The sequence below is a fragment of the Quercus suber genome, unplaced genomic scaffold, assembly GCF_002906115.3.
Source record: "Quercus suber isolate HL8 unplaced genomic scaffold, Cork oak 2.0 scaffold_376, whole genome shotgun sequence".
Lineage (NCBI taxonomy): Eukaryota > Viridiplantae > Streptophyta > Magnoliopsida > Fagales > Fagaceae > Quercus > Quercus suber.
The window spans coordinates 251,961-273,034 of record NW_027069828.1 but is presented as its reverse complement, the minus strand read 5'-3'; the positions used below and the strand labels follow the sequence as shown (position 1 = coordinate 273,034).

Here is a 21,074-nt window from a genome sequence, read left to right as displayed (position 1 = left end):
CTTATAAGTCCAAGAATTAGTCTGTCTCGCATTAGTTTTGAGTTTTTATGTACAATTTTTTAAAAGTTCACATTCTTTTTTTTTTTCTTTTTTTCTTTTTTTTTTTGTATTTTCTTACTTTTTCAAAAATTTTCAAAATACAAATATATATTAGTATACTTTCAACAACTTTTTTTAGCAAAAAACTAGATAAGTTGTTTCCAAATGAATACAGGTTGTGTTTCCCATTAGCTCAAAAAGCTAATTTTTTTTACTATTAAATTTATTTTTACTGCTATTCATGGGCCCATTGCACTTTTTGATACTATTTATGAGCTCTACTATACTATTTCAGCTACCTTTTATCTTTATATACAGTACTTTCAGTAAAAAGTTTTCAATTTAAACTAAATAATCTGTTTCTAAATAGACTCTTAGTAAACAACTTATATGAGATTCAACATATATTTACACAAAACGCTCAAACTATCTAATCCAATTAAAATCGCATGAATTTGAATAAAATATATTAGATATATGGAATAATTTTTTCAATTCTTCAGTATCATTCATTCTAACAATACAAAATAGTAATAAACACCCTAACAAGAAAACTGGGGGATGAGATCCTCTCTCTAAAACATTTTTCAAAATCTCACTTTTTTTTGCATTTTTTTACTTTTCAAATTTTTTTAAGATAGAAGTATATTTTAGTACACATTTTAGCAAAAAAATTTCAGGAAAAAGCTAAATAAGTTATTCCCAAATGAACACTTAGCCTTTGTTTGGATAGTGCTGAAAAGCACGTGTTTGCATTTCACTTTTTTTAAAAAAAATTTATTTTTAAGAAGAGTGTTTCACGTGCACGGAGCAAAATTATGTTTTTCTAGTAGGTCTCGTGCAATGTTCATGGGACCCGTAAGTACTTTATTTAGGAAAAAAAAAACTTTAAAATTGGGTCTCACAGTACTATTCACATATTTAAAAATTATTTTGTTACAGTATTTTTAATTTTCAGTAAAGTAAGCGGTATCCAAACACACCTTTAGTAAACATCTGATATGAGATTCAACGTATATTTACACAACACACTCAAACTATCTCGTCCAATTAAAGCCACATGAATTTGAATAAAATATATTAGATATATGGAGTAATTTCTTCAATTCTTCTGTATCATTCATTCTAACAATACAAAATAGTAACAAACACCCCCAACATGAAAAATATGGTGTGGTGTCGGCCAAAATCGGCCAAAACTTTCATGATGCTTAAGTTAATAATAATTACTCACAAAACCCAAGAACGTAGCAAAAGACAGGGGCATTTTTGGTAATCAACATCAGATCAACGAACAGTCGATTTCGGTGATTAGATTTAGATTTCACATGAAGTACTAGGAGACAAAAAAAAAAAAAAATCCTTCATCAACGGAACACTTTCCTCAATCATTTTGACCATGTTTGCACTTGTGCTGCTCTTCACTTAGCTCCACACGCTTCAAACGATACGAGGTTTGGATTTCTCTCCCACTTTCGAATCATACCATGATTATTGTTATGTTCTTTTGTTTGGAAAATTTTTCTCTTTGAATTCACTTCTCTGGCTTCTTGAACTTGAACATGCATGATATTTAAGCCTCTGAATCCAAATTAAGCATCTGGGTATCTCAGCTTTAGCCTTAATTGTTGAGAGTGAGAGTCATTTCTCTTTCTGATTATGAAAATCTTATGTGAATTTTTATTACAAAACTGTTGCAAATTCATTCCTGGGAATGCAAATGTTGATAATTCTACCCATGTTGATGGCTATGAGTTGATTGCTTAATAAAGATAATCCAAAAAGTTAAAGAAGAAGGAGAAGAGAAGATTTTGGGTTAAATACAATGACTTATTCCAATAAAATTTAGAAAAAAAAAAAAAAAGGTTTAAATGTTAATTAAGCTGTCATTTTGTGAAGTATCTTGCATGTGGCTGACAATAAACGCCTTAGGGATATCTTATATATATGTATGTATGTATAATTCACTTGTACACACCCAAAAGACATATAATTGTGAACTTTTTAGGAATATTTGGTTTTTGGATTTTAAGTACTGTTGTGCCACTGTTTTTCTGCATTTCCATCTGGCACAGTTGTTTATTTTAACGGACAAGCTGCACCACCTGGCTGTATCTCATAAATTTTCATATATATGCTTGTTCAAAAATTGTTATTGCACTCTCTTATACTTGTTACAATTGTTGACTTAAGTTCTATGTGAACTTTATATTAGTAGCCTTAAGTATTTTCTTTATGATTGCAGCTTGGTCGTTGATAGATCATACAATTCAAGGTCTTAAGATTACTCGGCAGAAATGCTTGTGTCTGCTCTTATAACGTCACTGGGAATAAATTTTGGGCTATGTGTTTTATTCTTCACATTGTACTCTATATTGAGGAAACAACCATTTTATTATGATGTTTATATACCACGCTTGCTGGTGGAAGGAACTTCCAAAAGGAGAAGTCACTTCAACCTAGAAAGACTAATACCTTCCCCTGGTTGGGTGAGAAAGGCTTGGAAGCTTTCTGAAGAGGAACTACTGTCATTATCAGGATTGGATGCTGTGGTTTATATGCGCATTATAACCTTCAGGTAATCTAAAGTCCTTCACAAGAAAATGTTGTTGTCAACAAACAAAGCTTTTATATGTAAACCAATGTTTTCTTCTCAGTTTGATCATGTAAATATTGTTTGTTTGCATGTTTACTTTTTATGGGAGAGAAATAGTGTCTTGTGGATTGCAAATAATTGGATAAAGACTGGATAAATTATAGGCACAGGGACATGCAAAAAACATTAGAGCGTGCTGTTGCTGAAGAACATGTATTAAGCAAGGTTCCAAGTTGAGGCTCTCTGGATTGTAGGTGTATTATATTCTAAAACGTGGTGCTGGAATTCAAGGCCAATGATTGAGAGAATAGTTGAGTAACATATAATGACTTAAAAGAAAGGAAGGAGAGAAGTTTGCAAAGTGCCATGGAAGGCACCTATTATTGACTTGGAGTCCTTTTTCCTAAGTCCATTGTCTTTGTCTTTTTCATTTGATTTTTTAGTAATAAAGGAACTTCCATTAACCATTACAAATGACTGTGACACTAAAACAGAAGTACGCAAACACTTAAAATCAATACAATGAGTACTTAGCTGCATGTATCCTTGTCCAGATGATTACATAGCTGCCTATTGTTCAAGAATATAGGTATCTAGGCGAGCACCTCACAGTTTTTCCCCTTTTAGAATTAGAGTTACATACACAATCCACAGCAGCAAGATTCTATTACTCAGTGGAGGGTAATATTATAATTGCTATTGTCCCAAGTGATTAAAATCACCCTTTGCTACCACCTTAAATTTTGGGATGTGGTAGTTTATCATGATATTAGAGCAAGTGGTTTTGAGTCCAATCCTATCTTCACTTTACCCCTCATTTAAATATTCCACATGTTGGGCCACCCATGATGTGAGTGGAAGTGTTAGAATAGCGGTTAAGTGATCGAATTCACCATTTCCTAGCAGTTTATCAATGTGGATGTGTCATTTCAGTTAAACATGTCTGGTCATTCATAACAAACACAAATTATTTTTGCTTTTCTCATTTCTACCATTATAGAGCATTTTTACGGTTCTTGCTGTTGACATTGGTGTTCAGAATTGTAATTGGTTATTCCTCCCCCTCCCCACGCGCCCCCCCCCCCACCCCCCCCCCCCAAAAAAAAAAAAAAATTCTGTGATCTTGACTCAACAATCATGCTTTTATGTGAATACTGCAGTTTGAAAGTATTTTTGGTTGCTGGGATTATTGGGATCTTTGTTATTCTTCCAGTGAACTGCACAGGAGATCAGCTTGAAGATATTGACTTTGCTGATTTTTCAAATAATTCTCTGGATGTATTTACCATTTCCAATATAAGCAGCGGCTCAAAAAGGTGAATGTTACCTCAATTTTATTTTCAGATGAAGCCAAGTTTAGCGTGAAGTAATTTCAGAAAATCAGAATGAATAATGGTGCTAAATTTTATTAAAAAGTGCGTGAAGCACTCATGTATTTAGCTGTAGGGTTCAATCATTTTAAGCCAAATCTAACTGCTATCCTTTGTCCCATTTTAGTGGGAGAAAGACATCTATTAATACCTTAACTTGCAATCTAGGTAGCTTTGCCATGGAAAATGAGTTTCCAGCCTGAGTAAAACCTACATGCTAATTAAGTAACCTAGCAATTTGGGTGGATCAATTAAAGATATGCTTCTTTTCTTCTTCAAGTATAAGGATTTTGTCAGTGAAATTTGAGGAAATCTGTTCGGTATGGGTACATTTCATACTTCACATATCTATCTTCACGCTTTAGTGAATTCTAAGAAATTGATGAACTTCCCCATTCCATATAGAATATTTTCTTGTTTTTCTTACACAGTATATAAGTGTGAAGGAAAACTTACACTTTTTTTTGAGTGCAGATTATGGGTTCACTTCAGCGCTGTCTATGTTGTCACTATATCTATCTGGTATCTACTGTATTATGTAAGTCAATTTTGTGCAGTTCTATCTTGATGACTAAATAAGAGCTCTAGCTATCTGAGATCAATACTTCTTTAACAGAAATCTCCAATGTCAAATGGCTTTTACATGAGATTAAAAATGAAAACTTTTGTTATGACTGGGACACTTTTTTTTTCTTTTTCTTTTTTTTTTTTTTTTTTTTTTTGTGGTGGGGGGGCCTTAGGTTCCCCGATTAAATTCAACCACACAGTTGCATTGACCAAGGAACCAGAGTTTAATTTAATTGTCCTTGGAAAAGATAACACTATTTTTGTTGCATTGGTCAATACAACTGTGCAATGAATTCAATTGGAGAACCTAAGGAATTGTACCTAAGTCGTTTCCTTAGTTTTATATCTTGGTGGAGATCTTCACTTACCACATGGTGGTTTCTTGGAGAGGAAAATATTGACTGTGCATCTGAATATATTTCTAACTTACTAGTTAAAACATGCAAATTCTTAGCAAAGCAAGACAAAATGCTAAAATGTGTAAATGAATAAAACTATGGTTACAATAGTCATGCAAGAGCCAAAACTTGATCTGTTTGCTGATTAACTTTTGATTCTGCAGGAATATAAATATATCTCTTCAAAAAGGATTGCTTATTTTTATTCATCCAAACCTCAGCCGCATCAGTTCACCATTGTAGTTCGTAGTATCCCTGTTTCTGTTGGGAGCAGCATCAGTGACAGTATTGAGACCTTCTTTAAGGAGTATCACCCTTCAACATATTTGTCACATACGGTTGTTCGTAGAACAAACAAACTTCGAGGTCTCATTGTAAGCATTTAGTCTGATGTTTATTATCCTTGCAGTGTTGGTGTATGTTTTCTGTTTTGCCTCTCCTCAAAATGAAATTCTTCTTTCTGAAAAATCCAATTAATTGTCAGAAAATTCCAAGTCTTGTGCTTGATTATCTCAATGATTTTACCTTTGACATCTGTGTCAAATGGAACTTGTGATTGATGGTCCAATTGTTTTTCTATATATGTTTTGTATTTTTGAGTGCTTGAAATTTTTCTCCTACTTTTGTTATGTATTTCTGAAGACTGACTTTGTGATTTAGGAAGTAGTATATGGACACATGGTTGAGCATTATTACTAGTATTTACTTGTTATGTCTCTCAACAATAGTTCAAGATAAAATATTAAATTGATTGTGAAGTCGGGAGATGTTCAGGAATGGTGCAGTAGGGAGCACAGTACAATGTATGCTGAAAAAAATCTTATGTAGAACCTCTACAACTAATTTAGCATGAACTAATCAAATTTATTCATTAAGTTATGAGTTATTCCAAGAAAGTCCAACACAAGGATTCAACCATAGTTATAGTATACCAAATCTAAAGCAGAAAACAATATAGATTTGGTAATAAATTGGAAAACCATTGAAGAACCTCTTCAATGGAAAAACCACTCCAAGATCCAATCCCAATAGAAAATTCACTATTAAAGAATAGTTAGAATGGCCTATACTTACAAAACATTTGCTCTCCAAAAATCTCTTTGTAACCTTTACAAACCCCAGCTTTCCTTCCTATCGCAGCACTCCTAGAACCTTTGGAATCCTTCTATAGGTATCCTCTCAAATAACCTCATCTGCACAAACTAGAACCTCTAGAACTCCTAGGAACTGCTCGAAGATTTTCTGTAGTAAACTCATTGAAAACAATATTTATAGTTTCAAAGAAAGTTTTAAGGTTTAAGGTGTATAGGAACACACACAACTTGTTTTTATTGCTTTTGGATCAAAGCACAAGGATGAGTTTCTCTGTTTAGGCTTATGGGGAACACTTCAAGATCTATTTTGTGTGGCTGCTCTCTCTCTTTCCCTTTTTTATTTTTTGGCTTAATGTGCCTTATATAGTATGGTTTAGTATAGACACAAATTTGTTTTCTAACAGAATTTGGAATTGTAGGCTTGATGATTTCGCTCGATCGAGCTTTTAATGTTTAGCTTGAGCTAGCCTTGGTTTCACTTGAGCAAAAATTGTCTTTAGTTTTCAACAGCAGCTCTTGACAGGCCTTTAACCAAACTTTAATACCATAAAATACAACCCTTAAGGACTATGTTTGTCACATGGAATTAGCCAATATCTATTTTTATTATAATTCAATATTTGGGAAGGCGGAATTTGAACCCTAGATGCGTCCGTTGGAAATACTAGGAGGAGGAAGTGACCTAACATATGCGTACTTTGATCTTCTGTTGAAGCCTATGTTTCTTAGTGGAAATGAAGGGAGAACCTCCCAAGTTTTCTAAAAAAAATGAAAAATTCTAGAGCCTTGAAAATAAGTAACAAGAAAAAATCAATTTCATAATAAAGAAGTCACGAGTCCATTATGAAGTTTTCCTAACCCCTATTGTCAGAGGAAAAGACATCAAATCATTGCTGCTAACTAAATTTAGTCCTGACAATACACATTGCCATGCATAAAAAGTAAATGTATAGACATAAATATCCTAAAGAACGATAGCGATACAAGCATGAACAGTAACACTTCAGTAGCTTTATTAAATAAATAGCAGGGTGGTCTTACAAAGAAAACGGTTGAATGTGTATGAAAAGTTGTGCCTTTATTTCTGGGTGATTCAATGTAGATTTTACATAAATTTAACATTTTTTAAAAATTATTTTTAGTGGTAAATTGTAAAGTGAATAAACACAAATATTTTAACTATTGAATTGAAAATGTGGGTGCTATTTCATAATTTGCATGCCTTGTTGCTAACAATTTTTCATCTTTTTCCCTGAGAATGACGCAAAGAAGATATACAAAAGGATTGTTCGCTTGCAAGGAAATTCCACTGAACACAAGTATGGGCGTGCGGGTTGTTTTGGATTATTTGGACACAAGGTTGATCTTGTGGATCATTATGAGAAAAAGTTAGAGAACATAGAGGAGAATGTGAGATTAGAGCAATCAGAGCTTTCATTGGCAGGAGACGTATGTGCTAAAACTTTTTTTTTTTTTTTTTGTCTTCTTGTAGAAAAATTGTCTTTTGTTATATTGTGCCATTTTTTGTTTGGATCTTATTCAGATAATTAACAATTCATATGTTCTGGTATTTGTTTGATATGCATGGTACATGTCAAATTTAGTGACATCCACCACTGGGTTTATCAAAAATACATTATTAATCATTATACATCTCAATGAAATACATTAACAATAATTTGTTAAGTTTATATCTATCTTGCTGAAAGTGTTTTTCATGATCATGAAATGGTATAACATTCTTGTTTTACAGTAAGCTACCTTTGTAATTAATGAGTGTGATATATCCATAATGCTTGGTTGACTTTTTGATATTATTGTGGTTCCTGGTTCATCCTATTAATATATTTTTTTTCTTGAATGTAAAAGGAAATTCCAGCTGCCTTTGTGTCTTTCAAGACTCGTTATGGTGCTGCAACTGCTTTTCACTTGCAACAATCAATAAATCCCACACGCTGGGTCACTGAGCAAGCTCCTGAACCTCATGATGTTTACTGGCCTTTCTTTACTTCAACATTCTTTCGGAGATGGATTTCTAAGCTGGTGGTTATAGTTGCATGTATTCTCCTTACAATCTTATTCCTTCTTCCTGTTATATTTGTGCAAGGTCTTACTAACCTGAGTCAGTTGGAAGTTTGGTTGCCTTTCCTGGAGAGCATTCTTACCATGTAAGTAATCATCAGAATTGTTATATTTATTGTTTTTGTTAAACTAACTCTCCCTATGTCTTTAGCCAAAGTTTCATATCCCCACAAATTACAATTTACAATAAGTATTACAAGCTAACAAATGGTTTATAGACCACATAAATACGCACATTAAAAAGATATTTTGGAGCATTTAGAGTTTTCAAGATGATACTGGAATATGTCCGAAGTATTCATCACTACTATTCTGATTATGTGATTATAAAGTTAGTATGGAATCTCCACCATTTAAACTAATCATGAAATTTAAAAGGTTGGCAATTGCCACTAAAAGCATAAACACTCTCTGGTCAAAAGAGTATCCAGGTGCTAAAGCAGTTTTACTAAACAGAGAATTTGGTATCATGATGCATACTTGTGCTAACAATGGTTCAGAATGATTCTTCCCCTTATTGAATTGTAATAACTAGATTGAAGTCCATAAATGGATATTTAGACGTCTAAAATAGTTGAATTTTTCATATCTACGGCCTTGCCACCACACAATTAAGAATCTGGTTTTTGTAGTACATTTAGCTTTAGTTGTACGTGGCTTACTGGCTTTTTCCATTGATTGAAAGGAACTTGGTTACTTGATTCCCCCTTGATCTTATGTTCACAAAAGGAGTCAAAACGACAATAAAGGCCCTATCTAAGCCCTATTGCTGTAAAGAGACAGCTTGAGAGTTGGCCAGACTTTCTATGTAATTAGTAAAGGACTTTCTTAATTCTACAGGACTCTTCCTCATAGGCGTATGATTATGCTTGTCCCATGTAATGCTTCCTCTTATTAATTAAGGATATCTACTCAGAGTTCCCAGTCTGTGTACTTTTTAAATAATAAATATTGTCATTCAGATTAAATTTGAGTTCAGAATCACTAAAGAGAGTGGCTGGGTATATTATTTTGATAAATGAAGGCTCTTTTCTGAACTGCATGGTCTACATTCCACTTTCTAAAATTCAATGCACACTTCTTTATTGGTTCTGCTTAACCCTACAACAGTGAGAGAAGGCACCTTTGATGAAAATTTGAGTAAAGCTGCTTCATTATATAAATTATACATCCTGTAAAGGGACTTTGTTTAGGTGTCTGTAGCATCTTATGTCAAACTGAAGCAGTCTTGATACAGCAAATTTCAAGGGGATGGGAGAAATTTTTTGTTGGTGTAATTAGTTCTGGGGGGCACAGGAACACAAACATTGAAATGGTGCCCCCTTGTATATCCGTCCTTGTGAGGCTGAACTTCATTTTATTATCTCTAATGTGTTGTTTAAAGGAGGAGATTGCACTTATTTAGCCTGCTATGAGATTGGTAAGATTTAAGAGCATGAGAGTTTCAAGTCTTAAGTTTTGGTTATCATTTAATGATATATCAACTTATCATATTGCATAATCTTTGTCATGCAAAATAAATGACCATTGGGCATGGGGGATGAAAACTGCAGTGGTTTTGACTGATATTTTATTGAATATTTGGGTTGATTTGGTGATATTATTAATTGCCCCTATGCAGCTTAAAAATCAAGAGGAATCTAATTTGTTATTATTATAATGTTTTCATGAGAAAATCTAATGCCTGTTTTATTTAACCTATTGGTGACAGAGTACTAATTTTATGATTTTTTTTTGGGCAGAACATTTGTTAGTGAAGTAGTTACAGGATACCTTCCCAGTCTTATTCTTCAGTTATTTCTGAAAGCGGTGCCTCCTATAATGGAGTTGCTTTCATCTATTCAAGGATATGTTTCTCATAGTGATATAGAAAAGAGTGCATGTAACAAAGTACTTTGGTTTACAATATGGAACATTTTCTTTGCAACGGTATTTTCTGGATCAGTTTTATATCAGCTTTCCCTCATCCTTGATCCCAAGAATATTCCTGCAAGGCTAGCTGTTGCGGTCCCAGCACAGGTGAGACTAATTTTCCACCTTTGAAAATTCTACCTTAGTGTTATATATATATATATATATATAAAATAAAGGCTAGCACAAATAATTCCAGAAAGTGAAACTTACAGAAGAATGTTATTTTTCTATTTATGGACTTTTTGTTTTACAGATAGTTCTTAATATATTTCCACCCATCTGGCTACGCCTTTTTGGCTAATATATGAAGGGATAATGATAAAACTGGCTGCTTGCTTTAGGCAATAATTCGTTGTGGTTCTCTCTTGGATTTTATTGCTTTTTAAATTTTCAAATGTGATCTCTTTATAGGATGTAGAAATTACATGCTATTTGCCGAATTCGTTTCAGTTCTAATAAAATTTCTTAATTTGTCAAGAAAAGAAAAGAGAGATACTTATCAAAGAAAGAGAAAAAGAAAGGATAGTGGTAACATTTTACAACTCTGGTTACTTTACGGGTAATCTGACCACCCTACATTTTGAATCTTGCCAAGTTTTTGTCCCCTATGCCCATTTTGATAGATACTTGTAGTGTGTGTGTGTCCAATATAGATTTAATTCTTTCCCGAATGAAGTAGTGAGTTATGGCATTGTATTTAAAATATGTGGAGTAGGGGGTGGAATAAAGAGTTTCAGATGAAGGTTTGGAGCATAATGGACTTTAAATATTTATATAGATCAAGAAAATGTTTTCTGTGATTATGTAGGCCAGTAAAAATGTGTTTTAGTTATTTCTTTTCTTTGCAGATACAATGATGTTAGAAAAATCTTGATAATCGTCTAGGTGGTGATGAGAGGTGACACAATTACTAAGGATTTAACAGACCATTTGGTGCCAGATCAGGGATTATCTAATTGAGAAGGTTTTCACTTAAGTAAATGGTCGAGAAGGATATGTACGGCCTTAACATAAAAAAAGAAAGAGAGAGAGGATATGCATGGCCTTAGGAATAGCTCCAAGTTCCTGATTTATCTCAAGATGGTTGAATGAGTTAAATATGATAAAGGGTTTGATTGAAACATGCATTTGAATACTGAATAATTTAGAGCCTTTCTAGGAAGAAATTGGAGAAAATTAGAACCTAAAACAGAAAGGAGGATTTGTCAGTCCTCCACCCCCCAAATCCCAGAAACAGATTTTTAAATACTAATGTATGTTGGGCTCATGATCAGATCCAATTTTTTATTCAGTCTATGAGATTGAATTGGTTTTAGTATAGTCAGTTTATTAAATTCAGCGATTTGAAGTGCTCAATCTGAGAACTATGAACTGAACAGTCACTACCAAAAAAGAACTTCCCCCAAGCTTCAGCACTCCAGGAAGCAGATATGCTTCTGAAATTCATATTAAAACGTGTTGCCTGTAAAATCAAATTCTATCTTAGCAATTGTTCTTTGTATTGGTTCCCGTGATATCTGCTTCCCAGTGCATTATACTTTTCTCAATTCTAAGATGGTCTTTGCATAAAATTGTCACAACTTGGAGTTTGTCATTAGGAAAAGTGACTACTTAGTACTGTTAGGAACCAAGTGGTTCCTAATGGGGATGGGTAGGAATTTTAGCGGAATTGATGGGAATTGCAGGGAAATCTTCTTAATTGGAGGTAGTCACCCTCCATAGAGAAATATTAAGAGAGAGAGGAAATGGAACCACTAGGTTCGGGTTTATTCTTCAGTATCTAATGTTGAAATAACAATCATGTATTTATAGGAGACTAGCTCTAATCTCATTGGCCCACATGGCTTAAGATAATTGGCTAGTTAATTCAACATGTGCTCTAAGAATTAAGTCATGTGTTGAATGAGCTATATGTGCTCAATTCCTAACTAACTAAGGTGAATACAACAACTATTAGGAAATTACAAGGCATATGGTATAATTTGGGGTTCCTAACAAGTACCTCTGCAGATTTGCAGCCAATGAAATGCTATCATCATAATTGTCTGATGAGAAAGATCAAAATAAATGAACTTAGCAGTGTAGTTTACAGTTGGTACAAAACGAATACAAAGCGCATCATTGTATATGACTATATGTTTTGTATAATTGTATGATACCATTAAGTTTAATGTTTATATTTTTTTGACTGTAGGCATCATTTTTCATTGCTTATGTTGTCACTTCTGGATGGACAAGCACTTCATCAGAACTCTTTCGCCTAATCCCTCTTATTGGCAGTCTAATAACAAAACCTTGTAAAAGCAATACTGATGATGAGCTTGTAGTTCCTACTATTCCTTTCCACAGGGACATTCCAAGACTTTCTTTCTTTGGACTTCTTGGGATCACATATTTTTTCCTGGCTCCACTCATTCTACCCTTCCTCTTAGTGTACTTCTGTCTTGCATACATCATCTACCGTAACCAGGTTAGTTGGCTCTCCCTCAGTTTTTTTCCCTCCACTTCATTATATTTACGTTTTAAGTTTATCATATTGAGCTGGGCTCCTTAGACATGGTGAAATTGTATATCAAATAAATAATTTACATTTGATTTTAAAAAAAAATTATTTTCATCCTTAGGCAATACTAGGCAGGTTCTCTTTAGTCTTTACTGTCAAAATCCCTAATTGGAAAAAATCAATTTCATTCCGTACTTATTCAGTAATGAAATGTTGGAATATTTTAATTTGGATGGATAGAACTTTGGTCAACAGTGCATGCTCCTAAAATAATATCATTGTAAATCTCTTGTTTAAAAATTATCAACAACTTTTAGTCATCGCACATTGCCAAAGAAGTTGGAAAAGTAGTAACGATCCTAAGAATGTTACTAGAAAGATTTCCTGTTTAAATGGTGCTTCGGAATTCCTATTTTAGAAGAAAATAAAGGGAGCATGTCATTTTGTTTTCCATGTTGCCCAATTTCAAAAGATTTTTTATTTATTTATAGGTTCTAAAAAGATTTTTGGACCAAGTTCAAAGTAGCTTGTGCTAATGCTCAAATCTTTGGTGCAGTTCATAAATGTATATGAACCAAAGTTTGAAACTGCAGGGAAGTTTTGGCCTATTGTGCACAACTCAATGATATTTTCTCTGGTACTCATGCATTGTATTGCTGTGGGAATCTTCACGCTGAAGAAGGTCTCTCTAGCTTCAACATTAATTTTCCCTCTTCCAATACTTACACTTCTCTTTAATGAGTACTGTCGGAAGCGCTTCCTACCCATCTTCACTGCATACTCTGCTGAGGTATGTTTACAAGTCACAATAATGTCACACCAATGCCTAAGGACCAAGTTTTTCTGTTTCTTCCCCCAACCCCATTACTCTCTTTAGATTTCTTTTTTTTAATTTTAATTTTTATTTTTTATCACAGCTCACCTTGACTTTGAGATTGGTTTTTGTACTTACAGAGTTTGATAAAGAAGGATAGGGAAGACCAGAATGATACTGCAATGGATGAATTTTTTGATAAGTTGGTCACTGCCTATCAGGATCCAGCATTGATGCCAATTCAGTTCCCCACGAACAATGACAGTCTTCACAGTCCCCTGATATCTTCTGCTGAAGTTTGAGCTGAGTTATGCTCATCTTGTACCATATTAAGGTGACTAGTAATGGTGGTGGTCTTTTGTCTACTACCATAATGATATGAACTGGGAGAATTGAAAGGAGGCTTGATAGTTAATTCTTTTTGATTGAGCAATAAGAATTGTCCAGGAAAAAAGGACACTTTTTTGTGCATGTGTGTGCTTTATTCTTGTGTGCATATGCGTATCTTGTATATGAATATTGGCATGTAAAATTAAGTGATTAATCATAGATGTGTGACGTGTGTACAAGATCAACCCTATTTTATCATCCATCATTTTTGTTTTTTTTTTTTGGATGAGGGGATCAGTATCAACTAATAAATATACCAGGAACTGATATCCTATTAATGCTGTTTAAATCTTAACATTGACCAATTACAATATTTTCTGATTAATATATATATTTTTTGGCCTAGTTTCAGCTGACTGCAAAATCCTGATTGTTTTTTCTTGTTCTGGTCTGAATTCTCTCTTTCCTAAATTTTTTGTAGTTTCCCATCTGAATCTCCTCTTAAATATTATTTGCAATGAAGATTTGCAATATGAATAGTCCAATAGTGCCACATTTTCCAACCTTTTTCTCTATCAACTGTAAGAAGGAAAGAAAAAAAAAAATTTAATATATCGACATTCGGTAAACTTTTCTGTTATTCAAGTACTTCTATCTAGTTCAGCCAAACATTTCCAATCCTAGTTGTGGTTTTTATGAACTTCCGAAGCAGGAGAGAGTCCAAGGCAAGGAATGCCAATTGCCAAAGAGTGATGCACATGCTTAAGAAGTTGGTTCTGTTTTTATATCCGAACTTCTTATAAAGGTCTTCCAGTACCAACTTCACATTATTACCTTCAAAATTTGGTGTAACTACACCTCACTGTTGCAAATGTGTGTGCTGCAGTTTTTTTTTTTTTTTGGCTAACTTAGGTATCCAGACCTTTTAAAGCACCCAACTAGTCTCCCATTATATACATACTAGGTAATTACAGGAATGAATCTCTTGAGAATGATCCAAGGTATTGGTTAGGAGACTTAAATCTAGGACCTCATCCAATGTGAGTGCTGCAATTAGTTCCAAAATAATTTGGAATTGTGATAAATGAGACTACACTGGTGGTGAAAATTTTTATTGTTTTTATTCTGGACTAAATATTAAAACGTGATATGCACCAATAGTCTTCAAACTTGGTAATACTTTTTCACAAAAATGGAGAATCAGTTCTTTTTTTAAATAAATCAAACCTATATTTATAGTTGTACTGACCACTATAATAGTCATATGCAACTGCATTCGAAATTGCAAAGGCTCCACTAGTAGCAGCAGAATGCAACTGCCGTTCAAACCTTTAAAAAAAGGCTTTAAGAGTGCATGTAACCTTCTTTTATATATATGTGTGTGAAAGTGGCACATGCACCATTTACATGAGATACATATACCACCTTGTAATTCTCCTCAAAATAGAAAAATAATTTTAATATAGGTTTATATTGTTATATCATACAAATTTATTGCGTATATGTATAATATAGGTAAATATAATTCAGACATTGATACGGATGGAACCTACGATAAGATATCATTCACCACTCCATCTGTATGGGGAAGAAAATATTGCAAATTGTAATGTAATAATATACCAGTAAACGTTTTACGCTTAAGTACATTAAAATTATTAACATAATTCATTTGAAGCGAATTTTTATTACCAAAAGTTCTAAAATTTTAAAATTATTAGAATGATTAAAACTTTATTTACACAAAATTTAAAATGAATTGATCACATTTATATTATTTATATAACATAATTTATAGTTTTGGAAAAAAACTTGATCTTATGTGATAATTACCAAATACATTTTAATCAATTTCAATATAATAGTAAAATATTTCTTATCATGTGTTTTTAGTTCAAATGGTAAAATACTAAATAGCATCTTAATGGATATGAAACTTGTCATATCTGTTAAAAACATAAAGAATATATAATTGAACGGTAAGATTTTCAAAATTTTAATCAAATAAAAAGTTAATAGGTGATGAAATTTTATTTAGAATTACATTTTTGTGTAACTTAATCCTTGCCCATGAATAGTAATGCTATTATCGTTTTGTTTTATGAGTGGTGATAGTTACACACTACATACGAAAATACACAGTTAAACACAATTTCAGTTGTGTGCATATGATGGCATATAACTTAGTATGTGCAACAATAATTATCCGATGTTTTTATATTTGATGTTGTTGCATTGGTGGGAACAGTGAGAAAGAATCGTGGTGGCCGTAATGGAAGGTTTGATTGGAGCAAGTGATGAGAGAATGGGCAATAAAACACTGATACTAGTAACTAGTACCTTCTTTATCGCTAAGATCTGATGGGTCCTCATCTGTTGATTTTAAATTATTAGCAAAATTTTAGTTAACGTGTTAATCATGGGTGAGGTGGTGGTGATTTCAAAGTTTATAAACAAACACCACAAAAATCGCAAGTTTGGAATATTTTCAGCATTCGAGGCCAGCTTTTGTCTCTTCTTTTGTGTTATGCCTCGCCAAATCGTTCCCCTTTTAATTTTTGTTGTGTCTTTGATTTGATTCGATTCGACTTTAAATTACCCAAATTATAAAATCGAGAAATTCGTAAGAACGATCTAGACTTTTGAAATTATAAGATTTATAAGTTCAATTAGCTCGTGATATATCTTGTTGTCTAATAAAAGCTTGAGTTTTACTCGTACCTAACAAAGAAAAACCCTTATTTGTCTTGATTTGTAAAAGCGACTAAGATTTATAAATTTTGTTAGCTTGTAATGTATGCAATCATTCTATTATAATCTAATCTAAATGGATATGTACGTAAATCCTAATCATTCCTTATTAGTGCAATTATGAATCCTATCAAATTAGAAACTATAGGGCTTCGTTTGAAAAGACCCTTAAAATATAAGGTATAAAATGTAATTTAGCTTTCTTATATTTTGTGGAATGATTTTTTTTTTTTTTTTTAGAAAGTTTCAACTTATGGCTTTCGTTTCTAATAATAGCTCTTTATTATCAGATTAAGACACCAATCAGTTTTTGATATAGACGAAAATTGAACCCCAAAATTTTTATTTAACTATCAAAGACTTTATCAATTGAGCTAACTTTACCAAGACACTAATCAATTTTTGTGGAATGATGTGATTGATAAGAGGTGTAAACTAAAATTACACGCTAGGATTTGGACTTTGGGTTTCAAAATTTTAGTTTAAGTGACTTAATTAAAGTATGAGAGGAAAATGTTTTTTATTTTTTATTTTTTCTACTGATGAAGTTTTTGGATGGATTTGAGTTTGTTAATATCTAGATTTGAAATGGATTAAATTTATAGCGTTATTTCTCCATAACATCGCAAGTGCATTTGTAAGCTCAAATCATCTTGTGTTATTACATTCACATCAAACAATTTATATTAACTCCTATTTTTCAAATAGCTTCATTTCTATTCGGGAGATAACATTTTAAGGTGAATCTAATTGAGTGATTAACATGAGTTTAGGCTACTCATTCTTGCCATTGATATCCAATATGAGATTTCACTACATATTTAACCACATGACTTACACCTGAATTTAATTAGAGAATTTAAAGAATGGTATCTTTAAAAACTGTATCTAAGTTTTATCATTTCAAAAAAAAGTGCCTATTCGGTTATTTGTTTAACAAAGGATATTCTTTTGTTAAAGCACCAATTTGACATCCTTACTAAAATGGTTTTTGAAACCCAAATTTTTTTTTTTTTTTTACATCGGTGCGAACAATTGAATTGAGATGAGATCCCGTGGGCTTCGGCTAAGTTTATTGATTTTTCTACTTTTCCATACTTTTTTAATCTGTGGGAAGTTGAAGTTTTTGGCTTTTTACTGTGCAGCAAATCTTGCCTCTGTTGTTAGTAAGAAAGTTGATCAAATACTCAAAAAAAAAAAAGTGCTTCTCTCTGTTGCACAAGCACCATGGTCCAACATGTCTCTTTCACAATATTGATCCCTTCAATGTTTCTAACTTATGTGTTAAAAGGAACCATACTGCAAGTTGAGATTTAAACATCACTGTAATTAAATTTGCAATCAAAATGAATTATAATACTTCATTAAATGATATATTTTTGTTTTTATATTCTTTAAAGATAAGAATTTGTGTGGGTAAAATAATGAATTATGGCTTTTATTAACCAATGTGCTAAGGACTTAGGGAAGACAAATTTAATACTACATTAAATAATAGAAAAAAAAAATTATTGTGGACTATGCACAAATATTAAGAAAAACAAATTCAACCATGATAAATTTGTGTATAAATGCATTTCTCTATTTGAAAAGTATGAATGGTAGATCATAATTGAATATTTAATAGGGTCATGTTAATAGGGGTCCTTAGAGCAATTGTTAATAAACCATTTTAGGAATGTTTTTATAACACTTTTATAAAAATTTGAAAAAATTATCAAAATATTAATTTTTTTTATTTTATAAAAACATTCCTAAAATAATTCATTTACTTTTCCCTATTTATTCTTGGAAAAAGTATACAAAGTGACAAAACGCGCCTAAAGTTTCTTTATAAAACATGGATTCATGTAACCAAGTTGAGTGTAATACTTAACCTCTTGTGGTATTATTTTATAAGTCCCTCAAATTTACCATGTGTGTGCAATTGGTTCTTTAAATTTCAAGGGAGCATAATTAGTCCCTCAAATTTTAAAATTAAGTTATATTAGTCATTTTACTAACTGTCATTAGTAGTGTTACTTACGTGACTAACAGAATAATGACTTGACTTTTTTTTAATGATGTGACATTTTTTTATTAAAAAATTACAACATAAATTTACACGAGAGAAATTCACAAACCAATACCAAATTAAAACCATTATTGCGATTGATTCACAACATGTCTCCACTATTTATTTTACAATCAAATGATAAAATTAAGGAATACAATCAATAAGATGTACAAATCCAAAACCAGAACCAACCTCTTATTACCCTCTGACTTGACAACAACAAAACAAAAACAAAAAAATCAATACAAAAAGTATGAGGAAAGCTCAATCCTTCTGCTTGTGACGTCCATCTCAGGAAATGTAATATAAGGTTACAAAAGAATACATTGACAAATGACTATTCTTTAAGACTGTTGATGAAAATCAAAATCTCAGGGAAACCATATACACGACATGATAAATAACACAAAAAAAGAAGAAAAAAAAAACCCCCTCTGAACATATTTTTCCTAAATTCACAAACCCACACACGAAAATTCACAAAAGTATTCAAAAAAAAAAAAAATTGTTATATTGTAGCAAAAGTTCGATGCCAGATTCCTACATACATGGATTCATCATCTGGTCTCAAGGATACCCCAAAGATCTCTCCGAAGAAATCAATCTCTTGGCGCTTTTGGTAATCTGACTTTTTACTATACACATGAACAAAATCTTCAGGTTTAGCAACCACCATGAACTGACCATCTGATGAGAAGTGAATTGATTCGGTGGCACCCAAGTTACCCTTGAGAATTGCAATTGGAGATGATAGCTTTCTTATGTCCCATACTTGACAAGTCTTATCCTGATTCCCAGTGGCAAAGCTGTGTCCATCAAGGTGCCATGTAGAAGCAAAAGAGTAATTTTGAAGGACCAGCCACTGTAGCAATAGTCTAGAAACATCAAACAGTAATTCAATCTTGTCACCAACTGTGGCTAGGGCATGGTATTGGTTTGTGAATTTGCCACGTGTAAATTTATGTTGTAATTTTTCAATATCAAAAAATGTCAAGTTATTGTTTCGTTAGCCATGTAAGTAATATCACTAACAGCAATTAGTAAAAGCACTAATACAACTTAATTTTAAAACTTGAAGGACTAATTGTGCTCTCTTGAAACTTGAGGAACTAATTGCGCACACAGAGCAAACTTGAGAAATCAACATTGTAGTTTTGCCTATTATATATATATATATATATAAATTGTCAAACATCTATTAAATTAAATAGTGAATTGCAATATTATAGTGGAGTTTTGTGTAACAATCAAAAACCCTATAAGATCATATGTTACGCAATTAATGATTTACACATAAAACCATATAAAAGCGAGAGTAAATGTTACACTCAAAATCTCATTTCCAAAATAATTAAATATTAACCCAAACTTGATTAATATATATATGATGGGAATCAAAAGATTCAAAAAAATAAAAATAAAAAAAGGTACAATTCAAAGCAAAACTACAAGATTGAAAAAATTCAACTTAAAGGTGTCAAAAACAACAATAAATCCACAGAAAAATGGAGAGAGAGAGAGAGAGAGAGAGAGAGAGAGAGAGGTAGTGAGTAATCACCTTTCTTTTTTTTGTAGGAAGAACATGGAATGAATGAGAGAGAGAGGTACAGGAAGTAATAGAAAATTTATAAAAAATAAGATGGGGCGAAGAAAAGGTAAAAAAAGAGGGAGATGAAGAGTAATGATAAGGTGAACAATTATAGGGAGAAGTGTGGTTGGAAGAATGATAGCAGAAGAAAAGCCAAAAAGCCAAAATTAATTTCCAAACCTCCATTATTATATATTGCATTTTATGTTTAATATTACCATAAATAAAAAATAATTAAAAGAGAGAGAGAGAGAGAGAGAGAGAGAGAGAGAGAGAAAAATTTTGTTATTAGGAAAAAAGGAGTGAAATCAATGATGTGGTGCAAAGCTTTGCAAAATTAAATGTCATGCTTCCATTATTATATATACTATATAGGATAAATTACTCTTTAACATGTGTCTTTAGGGCATTTGTCAACAAGACCTATTTTATATGAAACTACTATCAGTGATGGCATTGATAGCCTCTATTCAAGGATTTTGGAGAAATTGGACCTAATTCAAACAAAAGAAAAAAAAAAAAAAAAAGGTAGTAAGAAAATAATGATTTTAAGAGTATGAAATTAGGTTTTTTTTTTTTTAAAAAAAAGGGAAAATAAAAAGATGTTAGCCAATGAAGGCAATTGATGTCGTATCTATGGTCAAGATTAGCAAAAGGCATGAGATGTTCTTTAATGGTACGAGTGAAAACTCTATTAAAGTTGTTAAGGGACTGAAGAGAGACAAAAGAGAAGTGAAAGTAAGATATTAAAGATATGGCCATAGGTGAAAGCCTTTGACAACTACAGTACATTTTTCTATATGACTTGTGTATTAGAATGAACCCAATATAACGTTTATATGTACTAAATAGCCCTATATGTGATTACCTTTATACTATATCTAATATTAGTTTGCATGTTCTATAAGTACATGAGCTTACAATAAGTTTGGCCATTTTATGCTGTAATATCTCTAACACTGTGGATCCAAA

General features: G+C 32.2%; 2 protein-coding genes across 4 annotated transcripts; one reads left to right on the top strand and one right to left on the bottom strand.

Moving 5' to 3' along the window:
* Nucleotides 1–1,368: 1,368 nt before the first annotated feature.
* On the top strand, nt 1,369–14,049 carry LOC112006208 (CSC1-like protein At1g69450). Of its 3 annotated transcripts, none has more exons than XM_065760653.1 (11): nt 1,369–1,493; nt 2,285–2,617; nt 3,796–3,951; nt 4,480–4,543; nt 5,135–5,344; nt 7,334–7,513; nt 7,934–8,232; nt 9,889–10,165; nt 12,255–12,530; nt 13,120–13,353; nt 13,518–14,049. In XM_065760653.1, the coding sequence occupies exons 2-11, from the start codon at nt 2,337–2,339 to the stop codon at nt 13,677–13,679; spliced, it is 2,139 nt and encodes a 712-aa protein (XP_065616725.1). In that variant the 5' UTR covers nt 1,369–1,493; nt 2,285–2,336; the 3' UTR covers nt 13,680–14,049. The 3 variants fall into 3 exon arrangements, with proteins under 3 accessions (XP_065616725.1, XP_065616724.1, XP_065616726.1); XM_065760652.1 differs by having other exon boundaries at nt 7,322–7,513; XM_065760654.1 differs by lacking the exon at nt 13,518–14,049 and having other exon boundaries at nt 7,322–7,513; nt 13,157–13,311.
* A 4,973-nt stretch (nt 14,050–19,022) lies between these two features.
* On the bottom strand, nt 19,023–21,038 carry LOC112006209 (uncharacterized WD repeat-containing protein C2A9.03). The gene is made up of 2 exons (XM_024038505.1): nt 21,024–21,038; nt 19,023–19,376 (listed from the first exon to the last, which is right to left on the bottom strand). The coding sequence occupies exons 1-2, from the start codon at nt 21,036–21,038 to the stop codon at nt 19,023–19,025; spliced, it is 369 nt and encodes a 122-aa protein (XP_023894273.1).
* Between the last annotated feature and the right edge of the window lie 36 nt (nt 21,039–21,074).

Excerpts from the sequence above, each read along its gene's own strand:
- LOC112006208 (XM_065760652.1), top strand. The coding sequence starts at position 2,337 with ATGCTTGTGTCTGCTCTTATAACGTCACTGGGAATAAATTTTGGGCTA. Across the intron at positions 4,544-5,134 it reads TCTGGTATCTACTGTATTAT|GAATATAAATATATCTCTTC; the intron begins GTAAGTCAATTT and ends TTGATTCTGCAG. Across the intron at positions 8,233-9,888 it reads CTGGAGAGCATTCTTACCAT|AACATTTGTTAGTGAAGTAG; the intron begins GTAAGTAATCAT and ends TTTTTTGGGCAG.